We start from the raw sequence: 19,471 nt of genomic DNA, 5'->3' as shown, positions 1-19,471 counted from the left end.
AAACGGACTAAACATGCAGAAAAACGCATAAAATCACTAAGAATTTACGAAGACAAAGCATTGAAGCCATTAATATCATTAGCTATTATCTGAAGATTATGCTTTTTTTAATTGAATTATTACACACACTAATTTGGATAAAAGAAATCTAAAGATTAAATATAATCACTTGGGCAACAATTGAAAATCAATGGGATCTGTTATTAAAGCGAATGTGCTAAAAGAGGAGAAAAAGAAACAAAAGTGGATCGAACCACTCAATGGCAAAAAAAGTTAGAAGTTGACAGAAAGAAAAACAAACTGAAAAATTTAAAAATTAAAATTTTTGAGAACAAATAATATCACGAACTCTGAGACTATTAGCTATAAACTGACAGAATAAAATAAGATCTTATCTCCAATTGGAAGTGACAGACATCTCAGCACTTAGAAAACTTTCTAAGGCGAAATAAAGAACATACAAATCAGGCAAAAACACAAAATCTTTAAGAAACAACTTTTCAGTGAAAGCAATTTTTCAAAAAATTCACTATAACAGCAGTGCAATTCTTATGATCGCAACCATTTGGTTTCGAAAAACTCAACAAATATGAACAAAAGTAATAAAACCAAACCACAAAAATTTTAAGAAAACCCGTATAAGAGCCAATAAATTCAAAAATCATCCAAAAGTCATCACAAAAAGATTTATGACTATGAAAATGACAAATAGGGGCAAAAACCAAAAACTCAGAAGAGAAGTGCTAGGTGTCGAAGCCATTAAAAACATAAGATTTTCTCTGATAACTATATCAATCATCAAATGAACGTCTTATGAGAACAAAACACATAAACACAGAAGCTTAGTAAAAGCAAATATAAACATTTTAAAAGACAAAAACTCGATGAAGCAGCTAGTAATATAGTCCAAATACAATCAGATAAAAATTTAATTACACAAATCTACTTTTTCTTAACTACAAAGCATAAGCGATTCGTCCTTAATGAGACTAGGTAACAAATCGACAAAACGAAGAAATAATGAGGTGAGCTTCACAGATCCATCATTATTTTCTAAATCGGATACTCTTTAAAGTCCTAAACACCATTAGCTTTTAGTTTCTTAATAAAGTACCAGAAATTACTTAGGAAGCCAAGAGGACATGTCGTTGCTTAGATTGCGCCTTAGAAACGGACTAAACATGCAGAAAAACGCATAAAATCACTAAGAATTTACGAAGACAAAGCATTGAAGCCATTAATATCATTAGCTATTATCTGAAGATTATGCTTTTTTTAATTGAATTATTACACACACTAATTTGGATAAAAGAAATCTAAAGATTAAATATATTCACTTGGGCAACAAACTAATGGGATCTGTTATTAAAGCGAATGTGCTAAAAGAGGAGAAAAATAAACAAAAGTGGATGGAACCACTCAATGGCAAAAAAAGTTAGAAGTTGACAGAAAGAAAAACAAACTGAAAAATTTAAAAATTAAAATTTTTGAGAACAAATAATATCACGAACTCTGAGACTATTAGCTATAAACTGACAGAATAAAATAAGATCTTATCTCCAATTGGAAGTGACTGAGACATCTCAGCAATTAGAAAACTTTCTAAGGCGAAATAAAGAACATACAAATCAGGCAAAAACAGAAAATCTTTAAGAAACAACTTTTCAGTGAAAGCAATTTTTCAAAAAATTCACTATAACAGCAGTGCAATTCTTATGATCGCAACCATTTGGTTTCGAAAAACTCAAAAAATATGAACAAATATATTAAAACCAAACCACGAAAATTTTAAGAAAACCCGTATAAAAGCCAATAAATTCAAAAATCATCAAAAAGTCATCACAAAAAGATTTATGACTATGAAAATGACAAATAGGGGCAAATACCAAAAACTCAGAAGAGAAGTGCTAGGTGTCGAAGCCATTAAAAACATAAGCTTTTCTCTGAAAACTATATCTATGATCGATTGAACGTCTTATGAGAACAAAAAACAAAAAAACAGAAGCTTAGCAAAAACAAAAAAAACACAATTTATAAGGCAAAAACTCGATAGAGCAACTAGTAATAAAGTCCAGATGCAATCAGACAAAAACTTAATTACACAAATCTACTTTTTCTTAACTACAAAGCATAAGCGATTCGTCCTTAATGAGACTAGGTAACAAATCGACAAAACGAAGAAATAATGAGGTGAGCTTCACAGATCCATCATTATTTTCTAAATCGGATACTCTTTAAAGTCCTAAACACCATTAGCTTTTAGTTTCTTAATAAAGTACCAGAAATTACTTAGGAAGCCAAGAGGACATGTCGTTGCTTAGATTGCGCCTTAGAAACGGACTAAACATGCAGAAAAACGCATAAAATCACTAAGAATTTACGAAGACAAAGCATTGAAGCCATTAATATCATTAGCTATTATCTGAAGATTATGCTTTTTTTAATTGAATTATTACACACACTAATTTGGATAAAAGAAATCTAAAGATTAAATATATTCACTTGGGCAACAATTGAAAACTAATGGGATCTGTTATTAAAGCGAATGTGCTAAAAGAGGAGAAAAATAAACAAAAGTGGATGGAACCACTCAATGGCAAAAAAAGTTAGAAGTTGACAGAAAGAAAAACAAACTGAAAAATTTAAAAATTAAAATTTTTGAGAACAAATAATATCACGAACTCTGAGACTATTAGCTATAAACTGACAGAATAAAATAAGATCTTATCTCCAATTGGAAGTGACTGAGACATCTCAGCAATTAGAAAACTTTCTAAGGCGAAATAAAGAACATACAAATCAGGCAAAAACAGAAAATCTTTAAGAAACAACTTTTCAGTGAAAGCAATTTTTCAAAAAATTCACTATAACAGCAGTGCAATTCTTATGATCGCAACCATTTGGTTTCGAAAAACTCAAAAAATATGAACAAATATATTAAAACCAAACCACGAAAATTTTAAGAAAACCCGTATAAAAGCCAATAAATTCAAAAATCATCAAAAAGTCATCACAAAAAGATTTATGACTATGAAAATGACAAATAGGGGCAAATACCAAAAACTCAGAAGAGAAGTGCTAGGTGTCGAAGCCATTAAAAACATAAGCTTTTCTCTGAAAACTATATCTATGATCGATTGAACGTCTTATGAGAACAAAAAACAAAAAAACAGAAGCTTAGCAAAAACAAAAAAACACAATTTATAAGGCAAAAACTCGATAGAGCAACTAGTAATAAAGTCCAGATGCAATCAGACAAAAACTTAATTACACAAACTTACTTTTTCTTAAATACAAAGCATAAGCGATTCGTCCTTAATGAGACTAGGTAACAAATCGACAAAACGAAGAAATGAGGTGATTTAATTTCATAATAAAGTACCAGTAATTAATTAGGAAGCCAAGAGGACATGTCGTTGCTTATATTAAAACCTTAGAAACGGCAAAAACTCGATAAAGCAACTATAAAAAAGCATCTTAAAAACTTTCAGTGAAAGCAATTTTTCAAAAAATTAACTATAACAGCAGTGGAATTCTTATGATCGCAACCATTTGACTTCAAAAAACTCAACAAATATGAACAAAAATATTAAAACGAAACCACAAAAATTTTAAGAAAACCCGTATAAAAGCCAATAAAATCAAAAATCATCAAAAAGTCATCACAAAAAGATTTATGATTATGAAAATGACAAATAGGGGCAAAAACCAAAAACTCAAGAAGATAAGTGCGACGTGTCGAAGCCATTAAAAGCATAAGCTTTTCTCTGATAACTATATCAATCATCAAATGAACGTCTTATGAGAACAAAAAACAAAAACACAAAAGCTTAGCAAAAGCAAGAAAAACATTTTATAAGACAAAAACTCGATGAAGCAACTAGTAATAAAGTCCACATACAATCAGATAAAAATTTAATTACACAAATCTACTTTTTCTTAACTCCAAAGCATAAGCGATTCGTCCTTAATGAGACTAGGTAACAAATCGACAAAATGAAGAAATAATGAGGTGAGCTTCACAGATCCATCATTATTTTCTAAATCGGACACTTTTTAATGTCCTAAACACCATTAGCTTTTAGTTTCTTAATAAAGTACCAGAAATTACTTAGGAAGCCAAGAGGACATGTCGTTGCTTAGATTACGCCTTAGAAACGGACTAAACATGCAGAAAAACGCATAAAATCACTAAGAATTTACGAAGACAAAGCATTGAAGCCATTAATATCATTATCTATTATCTGAAGATTATGCTTTTTTTAATTGAATTATTACACACACTAATTTGGATAAAAGAAATCTAAAGATTAAATATATTCACTTGGGCAACATTTGAAAATCAATGGGATCTGTTATGGAAGCGAATGTGCTAAAAGAGGAGAAAAAGAAACAAAAGTGGATGGAACCATTCAATGGCAAAAAAAGTAAGAAGTTGACAGAGAAAAACAAACTGAAAAATTTAAAAATTAAAATTTTTGAGAACAAATAATATCACGAACTCTGAGACTATTAGCTATAAACTGACAGAATAAAATAAGATCTTATCTCCAATTGGAAGTGACTGAGACATCTCAGCAATTAGAAAACTTTCTAAGGCGAAATAAAGAACATACAAATCAGGCAAAAACAGAAAATCTTTAAGAAACAACTTTTCAGTGAAAGCAATTTTTCAAAAAATTCACTATAACAGCAGTGCAATTCTTATGATCGCAACCATTTGGTTTCGAAAAACTCAAAAAATATGAACAAATATATTAAAACCAAACCACGAAAATTTTAAGAAAACCCGTATAAAAGCCAATAAATTCAAAAATCATCAAAAAGTCATCACAAAAAGATTTATGACTATGAAAATGACAAATAGGGGCAAATACCAAAAACTCAGAAGAGAAGTGCTAGGTGTCGAAGCCATTAAAAACATAAGCTTTTCTCTGAAAACTATATCTATGATCGATTGAACGTCTTATGAGAACAAAAAACAAAAAAACAGAAGCTTAGCAAAAACAAAAAAACACAATTTATAAGGCAAAAACTCGATAGAGCAACTAGTAATAAAGTCCAGATGCAATCAGACAAAAACTTAATTACACAAACTTACTTTTTCTTAAATACAAAGCATAAGCGATTCGTCCTTAATGAGACTAGGTAACAAATCGACAAAACGAAGAAATGAGGTGATTTAATTTCATAATAAAGTACCAGTAATTAATTAGGAAGCCAAGAGGACATGTCGTTGCTTATATTAAAACCTTAGAAACGGCAAAAACTCGATAAAGCAACTATAAAAAAGCATCTTAAAAACTTTCAGTGAAAGCAATTTTTCAAAAAATTAACTATAACAGCAGTGGAATTCTTATGATCGCAACCATTTGACTTCAAAAAACTCAACAAATATGAACAAAAATATTAAAACGAAACCACAAAAATTTTAAGAAAACCCGTATAAAAGCCAATAAAATCAAAAATCATCAAAAAGTCATCACAAAAAGATTTATGATTATGAAAATGACAAATAGGGGCAAAAACCAAAAACTCAAGAAGATAAGTGCGACGTGTCGAAGCCATTAAAAGCATAAGCTTTTCTCTGATAACTATATCAATCATCAAATGAACGTCTTATGAGAACAAAAAACAAAAACACAAAAGCTTAGCAAAAGCAAGAAAAACATTTTATAAGACAAAAACTCGATGAAGCAACTAGTAATAAAGTCCACATACAATCAGATAAAAATTTAATTACACAAATCTACTTTTTCTTAACTCCAAAGCATAAGCGATTCGTCCTTAATGAGACTAGGTAACAAATCGACAAAATGAAGAAATAATGAGGTGAGCTTCACAGATCCATCATTATTTTCTAAATCGGACACTTTTTAATGTCCTAAACACCATTAGCTTTTAGTTTCTTAATAAAGTACCAGAAATTACTTAGGAAGCCAAGAGGACATGTCGTTGCTTAGATTACGCCTTAGAAACGGACTAAACATGCAGAAAAACGCATAAAATCACTAAGAATTTACGAAGACAAAGCATTGAAGCCATTAATATCATTATCTATTATCTGAAGATTATGCTTTTTTTAATTGAATTATTACACACACTAATTTGGATAAAAGAAATCTAAAGATTAAATATATTCACTTGGGCAACATTTGAAAATCAATGGGATCTGTTATGGAAGCGAATGTGCTAAAAGAGGAGAAAAAGAAACAAAAGTGGATGGAACCATTCAATGGCAAAAAAAGTAAGAAGTTGACAGAGAAAAACAAACTGAAAAGTTTAAAATTTAAAATTTTTGAGAACAAATAATATCACGAACTTTGAGACTATTAGCTATAAGCGGACAGAATAAAATAAGATCTTATCTTCAATTGGAAGTGACTGAGACATCTCAGCAATTAGAAAACTTTCTAAGGCGAAATAAAGAAGATACAAATCAGGCAAAAACACAAAATCTTTAAGAAACAACTTTTCAGTGAAAGCAATTTTTCAAAAAATTCACTATAACAGCAGTGCAATTCTTATGATCGCAACCATTTGGTTTCGAAAAACTCAACAAATATGAACAATTATATTAAAACCAAACCACAAAAATTTTAAGAAAACCCGTATAAAAGCCAATAAATTCAAAAATCATCAAAAAGTCATCACAAAAAGATTTATGACTATGAAACTGACAAATAGGGGCAAAAACCAAAAACTCAGAAGAGAAGTGCTAGGTGTCGAAGCCATTAAAAACATAAGCTTTTCTCTGAAAACTATATCTATGATCGATTGAACGTCTTATGAGAACAAAAAACAAAAAAACAGAAGCTTAGCAAAAACAAAAAAAAACACAATTTATAAGGCAAAAACTCGATAGAGCAACTAGTAATAAAGTCCAGATGCAATCAGACAAAAACTTAATTACACAAACTTACTTTTTCTTAAATACAAAGCATAAGCGATTCGTCCTTAATGAGACTAGGTAACAAATCGACAAAACGAAGAAAAAATGAGGTGATTTAATTTCTTAATAAAGTACCAGTAATTACTTAGGAAGCCAAGAGGACATGTCGTTGCTTATATTAAAACCTTAGAAACGGCAAAAACTCGATAAAGCAACTAGTAATATAAACCAGATGCAATCAGATAAATAATTAATTACAAACTTACTTTTTCATAACTACAAAGCATAAGCGATTCGTCATTAATGAGACTAGGTAACAAATCGACAAAACGAAATAATGAGGTGATTTAATTTCTTTAAATTTCTTAACAAAGTACCAGAAATTACTTAGGAAGCCAAGAGGACATGTCGTTGCTTAGATTGCGCCTTAGAAACGGACTAAACATGCAGAAAAACGCATAAAATCACTAAGAATTTACGAAGACAAAGCATTGAAGCCATTAATATCATTATCTATTATCTGAAGATTATGCTTTTTTTAATTGAATTATTACACACACTAATTTGGATAAAAGAAATCTAAAGATTAAATATATTCACTTGGGCAACATTTGAAAATCAATGGGATCTGTTATTAAAGCGAATGTGCTAAAAGAGGAGAAAAAGAAACAAAAGTGGATGGAACCATTCAATGGCAAAAAAAGTAAGAAGTTGACAGAAAGAAAAACAAACTGAAAAGTTTAAAATTTAAAATTTTTGAGAACAAATAATATCACGAACTTTGAGACTATTAGCTATAAGCGGACAGAATAAAATAAGATCTTATCTTCAATTGGAAGTGACTGAGACATCTCAGCAATTAGAAAACTTTCTAAGGCGAAATAAAGAACATACAAATCAGGCAAAAACACAAAATCTTTAAGAAACAACTTTTCAGTGAAAGCAATTTTTCAAAAAATTCACTATAACAGCAGTGCAATTCTTATGATCGCAACCATTTGGTTTCGAAAAACTCAACAAATATGAACAAATATATTAAAACCAAACCACAAAAATTTTAAGAAAACCCGTATAAAAGCCAATAAATTCAAAAATCATCAAAAAGTCATCACAAAAAGATTTATGACTATGAAAATGACAAATAGGGGCAAAAACCAAAAACTCAGAAGAGAAGTGCTAGGTGTCGAAGCCATTAAAAACATAAGCTTTTCTCTGAAAACTATATCTATGATCGATTGAACGTCTTATGAGAACAAAAAACAAAAAAACAGAAGCTTAGCAAAAACAAAAAACACAATTTATAAGGCAAAAACTCGATAGAGCAACTAGTAATAAGTCCAGATGCAATCAGACAAAAACTTAATTACACAAACTTACTTTTTCTTAAATACAAAGCATAAGCGATTCGTCCTTAATGAGACTAGGTAACAAATCGACAAAACGAAGAAAAAATGAGGTGATTTAATTTCTTAATAAAGCACCAGTAATTACTTAGGAAGCCAAGAGGACATGTCGTTGCTTATATTAAAACCTTAGAAACGGCAAAAACTCGATAAAGCAACTAGTAATATAAACCAGATGCAATCAGATAAAAAATTAATTACAAACTTACTTTTTCATAACTACAAAGCATAAGCGATTCGTCATTAATGAGACTAGGTAACAAATCGACAAAACGAAATAATGAGGTGATTTAATTTCTTTAAATTTCTTAACAAAGTACCAGAAATTACTTAGGAAGCCAAGAGGACATGTCGTTGCTTAGATTAAGCCTTAGAAACGGCAAAAACTCGATAAAGTTTTTGCCGTTTCTAAGGCTTACTTCTTTCTTAATGAGACTAGGTAACAAATCGACAAAAGGAAATAATAATGCGGTGAGGTTCACAGATCCATCATTATTTTTTAAATCGGACACTTTTGAACGTTCTAAACACCATTAGCTTTTAGTTTCTTAATAAAGTACCAGAAATTACTTAGGAAGCCTAGAGGACATTTCGTTGTTTAGATTAAGCCATAGAAACGGACTAAACACACAGAAAAACGCATAAAATCACTAACAATTTACGAAGACAAAAGCATTGAAGCCATTAATATCATTAGCTATTATCCGAAGATTATGCTTTTTTTTATTTCAATTATTACACACACTAATTTGGTTAAAAGAAATCTAAAGATTAAATATGTTCACTTGGGCAACATTTGAAAATCAATGGGAAATGTTATTAAAGCGAATGTGCTAAAAGAGGAGAAATAGAAACAAAAGTGGATGGAACCACTCAATGGCGAAAAAAGTTAGAAGTTGACAGAAAGAAAAACAAATTGAAATTTAAAATTTTTGAGAACAAATAATATCACGAACTTTGAGACTATTAGCTATAAACTGACAGAATAAAATAAGATCTTATCTTCAATTGGAAGTGAATGAGACATCTCAGCAATTAGAAAACTTTCTAAGGCGAAATAAAGAACATACAAATCAGGCAAAAACACAAAATCTTTAAAAAAACTTTCAGTGAAAGCAATTTTTCAAAAAATTCACTATAACAGCAGTGGAATTCTTATGATCGCAACCATTTGACTTCAAAAAACTCAACAAATATGAACAAAAATATTAAAACCAAACCACAAAAATTTTAAGAAAACCCGTATAAAAGCCAATAAATTCAAAAATCATCAAAAAGTCATCACAAAAAGATTTATGATTATGAAAATGACAAATAGGGGCAAAAACCAAAAACTCAGAGAGATGCGAGGTGTCGAAGCCATTAAAAACATAAGCTTTTCTCTGAAAACTATATCTATGATCGATTGAACGTCTTATGAGAACAAAAAAACAAAAAAACAGAAGCTGAGCAAAAACAAAAAAAAAACAATTTATAAGGCAAAAACTCGATAGAGCAACTAGTAATAAAGTCCAGAAGCAATCAGACAAAAACTTAATTACACAAACTTACTTTTTCTTAACTACAAAGCATAAGCGATTCGTCCTTAATGACACTAGGTAACAAATCGACAAAACGAAGAAATAATGAGGTGACTTAATTTCTTAATAAAGTGCCAGAAATTACTTAGGAAGCCAAGAGGACATGTCGTTGCTTATATTAAACCTTAGAAACGGCAAAAACTCGATAAAGCAACTAGTAATAAAAACCAGATGCAATCAGATAAAAACATAATTAAAAACTTACTTTTTCTTAACTACAAAGCATAAGCGATTCGTCCTTAATGAGACTAGGTAACAAATCGACAAAACGAAGAAAAAATGAGGTGATTTAATTTCTTTAAATTTCTTAATTAAGTACCAGAAATTACTTAGGAAGCTAAGAGGAAACGTCGTTGCTTAGATTAAGCCTTAAAAACGGCAAAAACTTGATAAAGCAGCTAGTAATAAAGTCCAGATGCAATCAGATAAAAACTTAATTACACAAACTTACTTTTTCTTAACTACAAAGCATAAGCGATTCGTCCTTAATGAGACTAGGTAACATATCGACAAAACGACTTAATGAGGTGATTTAATTTCTTTAAATTTCTTAATAAAGTACCAGAAATTACGTAGGAAGCCAAGAGGACATGTCGTTGCTTAGATTAAGCCTTAGAAACGGCAAAAACTTGATAAAGTTTTTGCCGTTTCTAAGGCTTACTTCTTTCTTCATGAGATTAGGTAACAAATCAACAAAAGGAAATAATAATGAGGTGAGGTTCACAGATCAAACATCATTTTTTAAACCGGGCACTTTCGAAAGTCCAAAACAACATCAGCTTTTAGTTTCTTAATAAAGTACCAGAAATTACTAGGGAAGCCAAGAGGACATGTCGTTGCTTAGATTAAGCTTTCGAAACGGACTAAACATGCAGAAAAACGCATAAAATCACTATCATTTTACGAAGACAAAGCATTGGAGCCATTAATGTCATTAGCTATTATCTGAAGATTATGCTTTTTTTCAATTATTACACACACTAATTTGGATTAAAGAAATCTAAAGATTAAATATGTTCACTTTGGGCAACATTTGAAAATCATTGGGGTCTGTCATTAAAGCGAATGTGCTAAAAGAAAAACAAAAGTGGATGGAACCACTCAATGGAGAAAGAAGTTAGAAGTAGGCAGAAAAAAAACAAGATGAAAACTTTAAAATTTAGAATTTTTGAGAACAAATAATATCATGAACTTTGAGGCTATTAGCTATAAACTAACAAAACAAAATCAGATCTTAGCTTCAATTGGAAGTGAATGAGACATCTCAGCATTTAGAAAACTTTCTAAGGCCAAACAAAGAACATACAAAACAGGCAAAAACAAATTCTTTAAAAAAAAACAACTTTTCAGTGAAAGCAATTTTTCAAAAAAATTTCTACCACAGCAATGGAATTCTTATGATCGCAACCATTTGACTTCGACAAACTCAACAAATATGAACAACTACAGTAAAACCAAACCACAAAAATTTCAAGAAAACCCGTAGCAAAGCCAATAAGTCATCAATAAGTCATCACAAAAAGTTGAATGATTATGAAAACGACAAATAGGGGCAAAAACCAAAAATTCAGAAGAGAAGTGCGAGGTGTCGAAGCCATTAAATACATAAGCTTTACTCTGAAAACTATATCTATGATCAATTGAACGTCTTATCAGAACAAAAAAACAAAAGCTTAGCAAAAACAAAAAAAAAACATTTTATAAGGCAAAAACTCCATAAAGCAACGAGTAATGAAGTCCAAATACAATCAGAAAAAAATCTAACTACATAAACTTACTTTTTCTTAACTATAAAGCATAAGCGATTCGTCCTTAATGAGACTAGGCAACAAACCGACAAAACAAAGAAATAATGAGGTGATGTTCGCAAATCCATCATCATTTTTAAAACCGGACACTTAAGAAAGTCCTAAATACCATTAGCTTTTAATTTCTTAATAAAGTACCAAAAATTACTTTAAAAGCCCAGAGGAGATTTCTTTGCTTAGATTAAGCCATAGAAACGGACTAAACACGCAGAGAAACGCATAAAATCACTAACAATTTACGAAGACAAAAGCATTGAAGCCATTAATATCATTAGCTATTATCTTAAGATTATGCTTTTTATTTCAAGTATTACACAAACTAAATTGGTTAAAAGGAATCTAAGGATTAAATATGTTCACTTGGGCAATATTTGAAAATCATTGGGATCTGTTATTAAAGCGAATGTGCTAAAAGAAGAGAAAAAGAAACACAAAAATGACCACTCACAATAATTTTTGAAACAGCATATTGACCAACAAACAGAGCGTCAGTCATGACATAACATCAATAGAGACGTCAATGGTTGAATACCAAGAAAGTGGATGGTACCACTCAATGGCGAAAAAAATTAGAAGTTGACAGAAAGAAAGAACAGAAAAGTTTAAAATGAAAAATTTAGAATTTTTGAGAACAAATATCATGAACTTTGAGACTATTAGCTACAAACTGCCAGAATAAAATAAGCTCTTATCTTCAATTGGAAGTGAATGAGACATCTCAGCATTTAGAAAACTTTCTAAGGCGAAATAAAGAACATACAAAACAGGCAAAAACTCAAAATCTTTAAAAAACAACTTTTCAGTGAAAGCAATTTTTCAAAAAATTCACTGCAACAGCAGTGGAAGTCTTATGATCACAACCATTTGACTTCGAAAAACTCAACAAAAATAAACAAATATATCAAAATCAAACCACCAAATTTTAAGAAGACCCGTATCAGAGCCAAAAAATTCAAAAGTCATCAATAAGTCATCACAAAAAGTTTTATGAATATGAAAACGAGAAATAGGGGCAAAATCCAAAAATTCAGAACAGGAGTGCGAGGTGTCGAAGCCACTAAATACATAAGCTTTTCTCTGAAAACTGTATCTATGACCAATTGAACGTCTTATCAGGGCCACTGGGAAATAGAATAATGTGATGAGATTTTAAAAGGAATCAAAATTATAAAAATATCCAAAAATAAAATAAACATATAAGAAAACTCATAGCATCGAAGTTATAAAATCAATAGTTAGAACCGCTAATCAGATTAATCATGGTTTCAGGGACTGACCAACAAGTTCACAGAAATTTTAAAAAGTTTAGGATCGATTAATGTTCAAAAAACTTTTTTTTTCGAAATTTTTTTCTGAAGTCTTTCATTAGCTGTCCAGAACGCTAGATAGGTTCACTAAATGCTCTTTAGGAATTTCATTGCTAATTTGATCTACGAGTCTATGCTAGAGAACTACAAAATTTCCAAAAATTACGGGTCAAAGCCATATAAAAAACATGAGCGATTATTTGAATTATTTGTTTACTGGGCCTCACCTGACTCTAAATGGGTTTTTCATTAATGGAACTTTGATATGAAAATTGACTAGTCTCTAAGTTATCTTAAATAAAAACAAGAAGTATGAAGAGGTTTAAAAAAACAGCTCTCCAATAGAATTCGATTTTTTTATAATTAACTTCAATAAGAGACCAAATTTAGCATTTTTTCCTTTCGTCTATTAGGAACACAAAACTGTTCCAATTTGCATCTAATTTTGAACTAACATTTTGATAGCCAAAATCTTAATTTGAACAAAAAATAACGCTAAAAGTGAACAAAATCATGCCAAATATCACGTGTTCACACAAAAGTTGAAAAACCTCGATAACTCCCTAAAAACATCAAAATTCAAAAAACTTTTTAATTTCAAATTTTACGCTTGACGCTTTTTAATTATAACACTTTCATTTCTCTACGATTATTGTATCGATCGGCCAAACTTGACTGAACAAAAAACCCATTTGAGTATATAGTTCCTGCCCCCACAAGTGGGGTCGGAACAAAAAATCATACTTTATAAGACGTAAGTCAGGAATTAAAATAATGTTACGAAGCAGCTAAGAGCTGGTAGCTGCTGTTAGCAAGATGATCGAAAAAAATATCTCCTGATTCCCGCTAAATTCGTTTCTGTGAGAGGACTCTATTAGTTTACCACGCTGCTTTTTTTGTAAGATTTTCTTAGGTTTTTTTTCACCAAAACCAAATTAGATCTTACGATGTAGAAAGCTAATGATCATTCGAAATGTTCCAGTTAATGTGTATTTAATTAGTAACAGCTTTATTGAGCATGTAACTATTTTAGTGACATTTTGGTTTTCTGTTTTGAGCTACTTTTGATTTTCTAACAGGTTTCGCTAAATCGCCCAAGAGATTTATAGGTTTCGAAATAAAAACAGCCACTGTTACTTTTCTGTCTGTTTCATTACTTGAACTGCTAACCTTTCGCAATTGACTGTTTTCCATAACTCGCTGTGTTGGAGCAGAACAGCCCCAAAGTTTGACTCTGATAAGGCAGAAACTGGTGTTTCACAACACGATAATACTTTGAAAGCAGCTTGAATTTTGACAACCCCTCGCTTTCGGGTGCTCTAGCTGGTTCATTTGACCAACTGCTTTCGGAATCGAATATATCCGGGTTGTCCTCTGCCAGGAGTTGAGATGTTCCTGTGATTTTAGAACTGGATCCACCGTAGGCATCCTTTGTCACTGAGCAAGTTGATGTGTACCGTTGTCTAGGGTCACAAATACTAGACATATCAACTGACAGTGATCTTAAAAGAAGTCACTAATTATTCTCGCTAATCGAGAACATATTCAAAGGTCGGAGGCAAATAATTAACGTTGGCAACCGAGATCTGAGAAGTTTGAACTGATAAATTTTCTAGAAAAGGCTAACACTGCTTCAGAACATCATTAAATTCTGATAATTTTTCCAAAAATTCTGACGCTCTTCATTATTTGACAGAGCAGTAAAGAAAAAATTGCATGTTTTTGGTCTTCCGTACTTCAGCATAATATTGACGTACAAAATTCTCCTAATCAACTCTTTCCAACCAGCGTTAGAAATATTATTGAGAAAATAATATATGAAAGCAAATAAACGATTCTTCAAACTGAATAGGTACCTGGTGTAATGTAATCTCACGAAGAGAGAGGGCAGGTGTTAATAGCTTGTATTTGATCACGATCAATTCAGATACAATACATCAATTTCAATAAAATCATTTATTCAAGCAAGTGTGAGTAGTCAAATAATCCAGGCGCAATCTTGTGAGAGAAGAAAACTGCTGCTGAGAATGCTACAAAGTGAAAGGACAGTTGTTGGACAAAGGGGCTCTGAGCTGCAGCCTTAATCAGATCGAGTGCTGTCGGAGGTTTCTTAGGATTGGTTGGCTCTTTGATTCCAAACTGTTTTCGCATCCCAGCTGCTGCTATTTCAGCCATATCTCTGGTTATACGCTTGCAAATAGGAGTTATACGAGTTCAATTTCTGCAAAATTATCTGAAAACAAGGAAAATATATGAATCACAAAGTCTGCACTTTGTTCGATTCAATTTAGTTGAATACTTTTTGGTCGTGTGAAGAGAAAACAACAGTAAATCTGACAAACGTTAGCATACAATTTCAATTTTAGTTTTTGCATTTTTCACCTCGCAAATTTCCACTGTAAAATAAATTACCCATCTAAAGGCAGACTTAAATTATAAAGGTGACTTAAATTTCAACCATGAGATACGTCTGGTTGTTTACATAATCTTGATATTTGAATAAGTCTTTAGATATCATTTCCTTGATTCTCGCTAGAAGGAATTGTTGATATTTGTTTGAAGCCATTTTAATAATAATCTGTAAAATCATTTTATAATTCTTAAGTAGAAGCAATTTTGATTCCATCTCTTCGTTTTTTTTGTGAGCTCATGTAGTCTATGACTAGCAAAAACATCGTTTGTAATAAACTTGAAACTGACTTCTTTCTATAATTCTAAGGATTTTAATCTGGTTAAAGACTGAACTTTATTGCACTAGTGGCAAAAAGGATGCTTTCTTTTTCAGCTATGATAAATGTTCTGTATTTGTCACCATGAATTCTTTTATAGTTTCTGAAGTTTAGAAACTATCAACATAGCCGGTCAAATAGTTTCTATTTCGGTTTCAAATGTTTAAAAAATTGTCAACATAGCCGTTAAATTGTAGAAAAACCCGCCGCTGACGCACATCGGGACTTAAACAAGAAAAGAAAAAGGAGAAATGCACATTTTTTAGTGTTGGGATTGGATTTAGAAAACTAATTTGAAAAAAGGTCGATCAAAAAAAACTTAAAGAAACGTTAAGAACATTAAGAATGAGTCAAATTGACGCACGTGAACAAAAAACAATTGAGAAAGCGAATTATTGTTCAAACACCATTTTCTCAATCTACTTTGGAGTGAAATGAATTCACACCTCAAAATCATTCGCTTTTTCGCTCCTATTCCTGTTTCAGCGGTGAACACAAGCACTTCTCAAATTTGGCTTCAAAAATCATGAAAATGTGTCCACAGATCTTTATAAAAACAGCCAGAAAAATTCCAGAAACATTCAAGGTATGAAATTGAGGATCTTCACTGACTTAATTCACATCCTACATAACTGTACTAAACATTTTGAATCAATAAAAGGAAAGATATCAAGAGTAACTGACAAAAACTGATATAGAATCTGATAAAATTTAAGTTGCAACTCTTAAAAAAACTATTGGCAGAAGACCTTGTAATACAAAACGTTGCTGACAAGTGTACAAAACAGCTAAAAAAACGCCTAAAACAAGGCTATATGGCAAAAGCTGTATAATGAATGTAAAATTATAACATTTGCATCAGAAGCACAAAAATTCCTTCACACAGGCAATTACTAATTTAGATAATTGATAGAAACAACTTTGACGGCAAAAGTTGGAAAACTAAAGCAAAACTTTTTTGAAAAAGCCGCACGTAATAACGAAAATTTGCTCGCTTAGCAAATTTTTTTATACCTTTTTATTCTCACTGAACTTCATCTGCGGTACATTTTTGGTATTTTGGAACAACTCAAAAAATCTGGAAACTAAAAAATTATTACTAGCAAGATATCAGCATCTCTCTTATCCATTAGATGAATCGTTTAACAATTGTCCCAAAAAACTGAAAAATAAGCATTTCAAGGAAATTATTCATTTTTAATTGTAAACAATTTTCACCTCGGAGACGGTGAAAACTAACTGTTGATCAATTAGCTGACAAGAACTCACAAATAGTTAGACAGAATAAAAAGTGATCATTCATTGGGCAAAAATGCCACAAATGTGAAATTTCAAAATTATCGTTTTTTGCGTTTTCGAATTTCTAGACAGGTTTACGCAAAATTTCAAGACACCGGATGCCAAAAGATGAGCAAATTAATCAACACGGAGCGGTAGATTTGGAAGTGCGAAACGGGATACTTGCTAATTATTTTAAATTACAGTTGATCATCCGTATTAATCTTTGTCAAAGGTGCAGTTTGCTTTTACTAATAAATTTTGTATTGGAACGCGCAAACTAAATCAAAGAACGCAGATAATAATAATCTCATCCATTAGATATCTGCGAAAAGCAAGAATTACAGTTGATCATCCGTATTAATCTTTGTCAAAGGTGCAGTTTGCTTTTACTAATAAATTTTGTATTGGAACGCGCAAACTAAATCAAAGAACGCAGATAATAATAATCTCATCCATTAGATATCTGCGAAAAGCAAGAAACCTTTATTTAATTGGATTTAGTTCAGATAATCCAGAACCAACAGTAGAAATATCGACATGACAATTTTGGTTCTTAGAAATATTCAATAATTCAAGTGAGATAATTCAAGTTAATAAGTCCATTTTCTACAAAACGCACAGCTGATAAAACAATTATGAAGAAAAATTTTGGCAGCACTCTGATACCTGAACTTTCATCACAACAGCAAATTTAAATCTTATTGTGTTCAAAAATTCACAAAGCAATCACAGCTATGCAGGCAATCGATGTAAACTGCTTTAAAAATGATTTTAGCCTTAGCCATTTGGAACCTGGCTTATTTTTATGAGCTAGAATTTTTCGTATCAATATTTCTACTTAAAGCTTTTTCCTGCATAAGAGGCATAAAAAACTCTTCTCTCCATTAATCAATTGACATATAATTTGAAATTGTATCAAAGTTAGTAAACAAATACTTCACATTCACAGACGCAACTTCTGGAAATTAAAACTCACTAAAGCACATCCCTCAGGCCTGGCAAAATCACACAATAAGATGTTCAAATTGATTTTAAAAAGATAGCAGGACAAGTTTTGAAAGAGAATCTGACAGACTGAAAACTCTCACAGTTGACCATAAGACCACACGCAAAAGTTAAGCTAACAACATTATATCTTCCGAATGAAAATTTGAAAAACTTGGAACGCAGACGAAAGAAAACAAAGAAGTATCCGCACTCACAATTCAGCCTCAAAATTATGCCTCTTACGCCAGCCCCGTAGGTGTCCGAACCCCCGGACATCCAGGATTCGCAATCGCTTTTATTTTAGCAACAAAGTTTACTTCAGAAATTGAGCAACTTCGATCACTGGAAACTGAAATCAAGGTTGAAAAAGTCGATGAAGAAGTCCAAGGGTATTCTAGAACAAAAGGGCAAAAACGTACCATAAAGCGGCTAAAGCCATAACAAAAGCCTCAGAGCGATTTAAACAAAGCGTTTTAGAGCCACTTAGAGAAAAGACAATTCACGAAATGTCAACAACTGGAAAAAAACAAAATTGGGATAAAAACGAAGGTAGATGTAAATCGCGGTGCTTTTAGATAAAACACCAAAATATCTGTCAAACTCATACTAAACCTCGAGAAAAGAATAACAAATCGAATCGTTGTTTTCAAACTTGCGTTTTCTCATCTTAGAACCTTTTGCCGATCAGATACTTCCCTAATACAAACTGAGCTCCAGAATGAAAAGTAGAACTGCCTTAGAGTAGTCGAAAAGATTTCACACAAAAAGGTTGCAACAACTTAAGAGATGGTCAAACAGGAGATATCGGCAATGAGCTGACACCACATAATACTCCCAAACACTCATTCCCAATTGCTGCACAAAAATTCGCCTCATCTCAAAGAAAGAGTACAATCTCAAAAAAAACGACACTACGAGAAAGGAATAATGCCTTCCTGACAAGGATGCCTTAATCTGTTGTTTCGAAAAATGACGTCTTCAAATAATATATATATATATATATATATATATATATATATATATATATATATTATACATATATATATATATATATATATATATATATATATATATATATAAAAGAGATCATATTGAAGACGTCATTCGCGATATATATATATATATATATATATATATATATATATATATTGAGGTCATATTGAAGACGTCATGCGATATATATATATATATATATATATATATATATATATATATATATATATGTGTGTGTATATATGTATTTATATATATATTATATATATATATATATATATATATATATATATAAAAGAGATCATAATGAAGACGTCATTCGCGATATATATATATATATATATATATATATATAGAGGTCATATTGAAGACGTCATGCGATATATATATATATATATATATATATATATATATGTGTATATATGTATTTATATATATTATATATATATATATATATATATATATACATATATATATATATATATATATAT

The 19,471-nt window shown here is 30.8% G+C and overlaps 1 protein-coding gene across 1 annotated transcript in view; it reads right to left on the bottom strand.

Annotated features, from left to right (window-relative positions):
* LOC142339673 (phosphorylase b kinase regulatory subunit beta-like) overlaps positions 1 to 15,264 on the bottom strand; it is a 105,418-nt gene extending 90,154 nt beyond the window's left edge. The window contains exon 1 of the mRNA XM_075389891.1: positions 14,161 to 15,264. Coding sequence (XP_075246006.1) covers positions 14,161 to 14,476 — 316 coding nt within the window. The 5' untranslated portion in view covers positions 14,477 to 15,264. The remainder of the gene's footprint in view (positions 1 to 14,160) is intronic.
* Between the last annotated feature and the right edge of the window lie 4,207 nt (positions 15,265 to 19,471).

This window comes from Convolutriloba macropyga, chromosome 5 (genome assembly GCF_964194025.1).
Source record: "Convolutriloba macropyga chromosome 5, txConMacr16.3, whole genome shotgun sequence".
Classification (NCBI taxonomy): Eukaryota; Metazoa; Xenacoelomorpha; order Acoela; family Convolutidae; genus Convolutriloba; species Convolutriloba macropyga.
The sequence above is the reverse complement of the archived record's forward strand: the minus strand, read 5'-3'. Positions and strand labels throughout refer to the sequence as shown.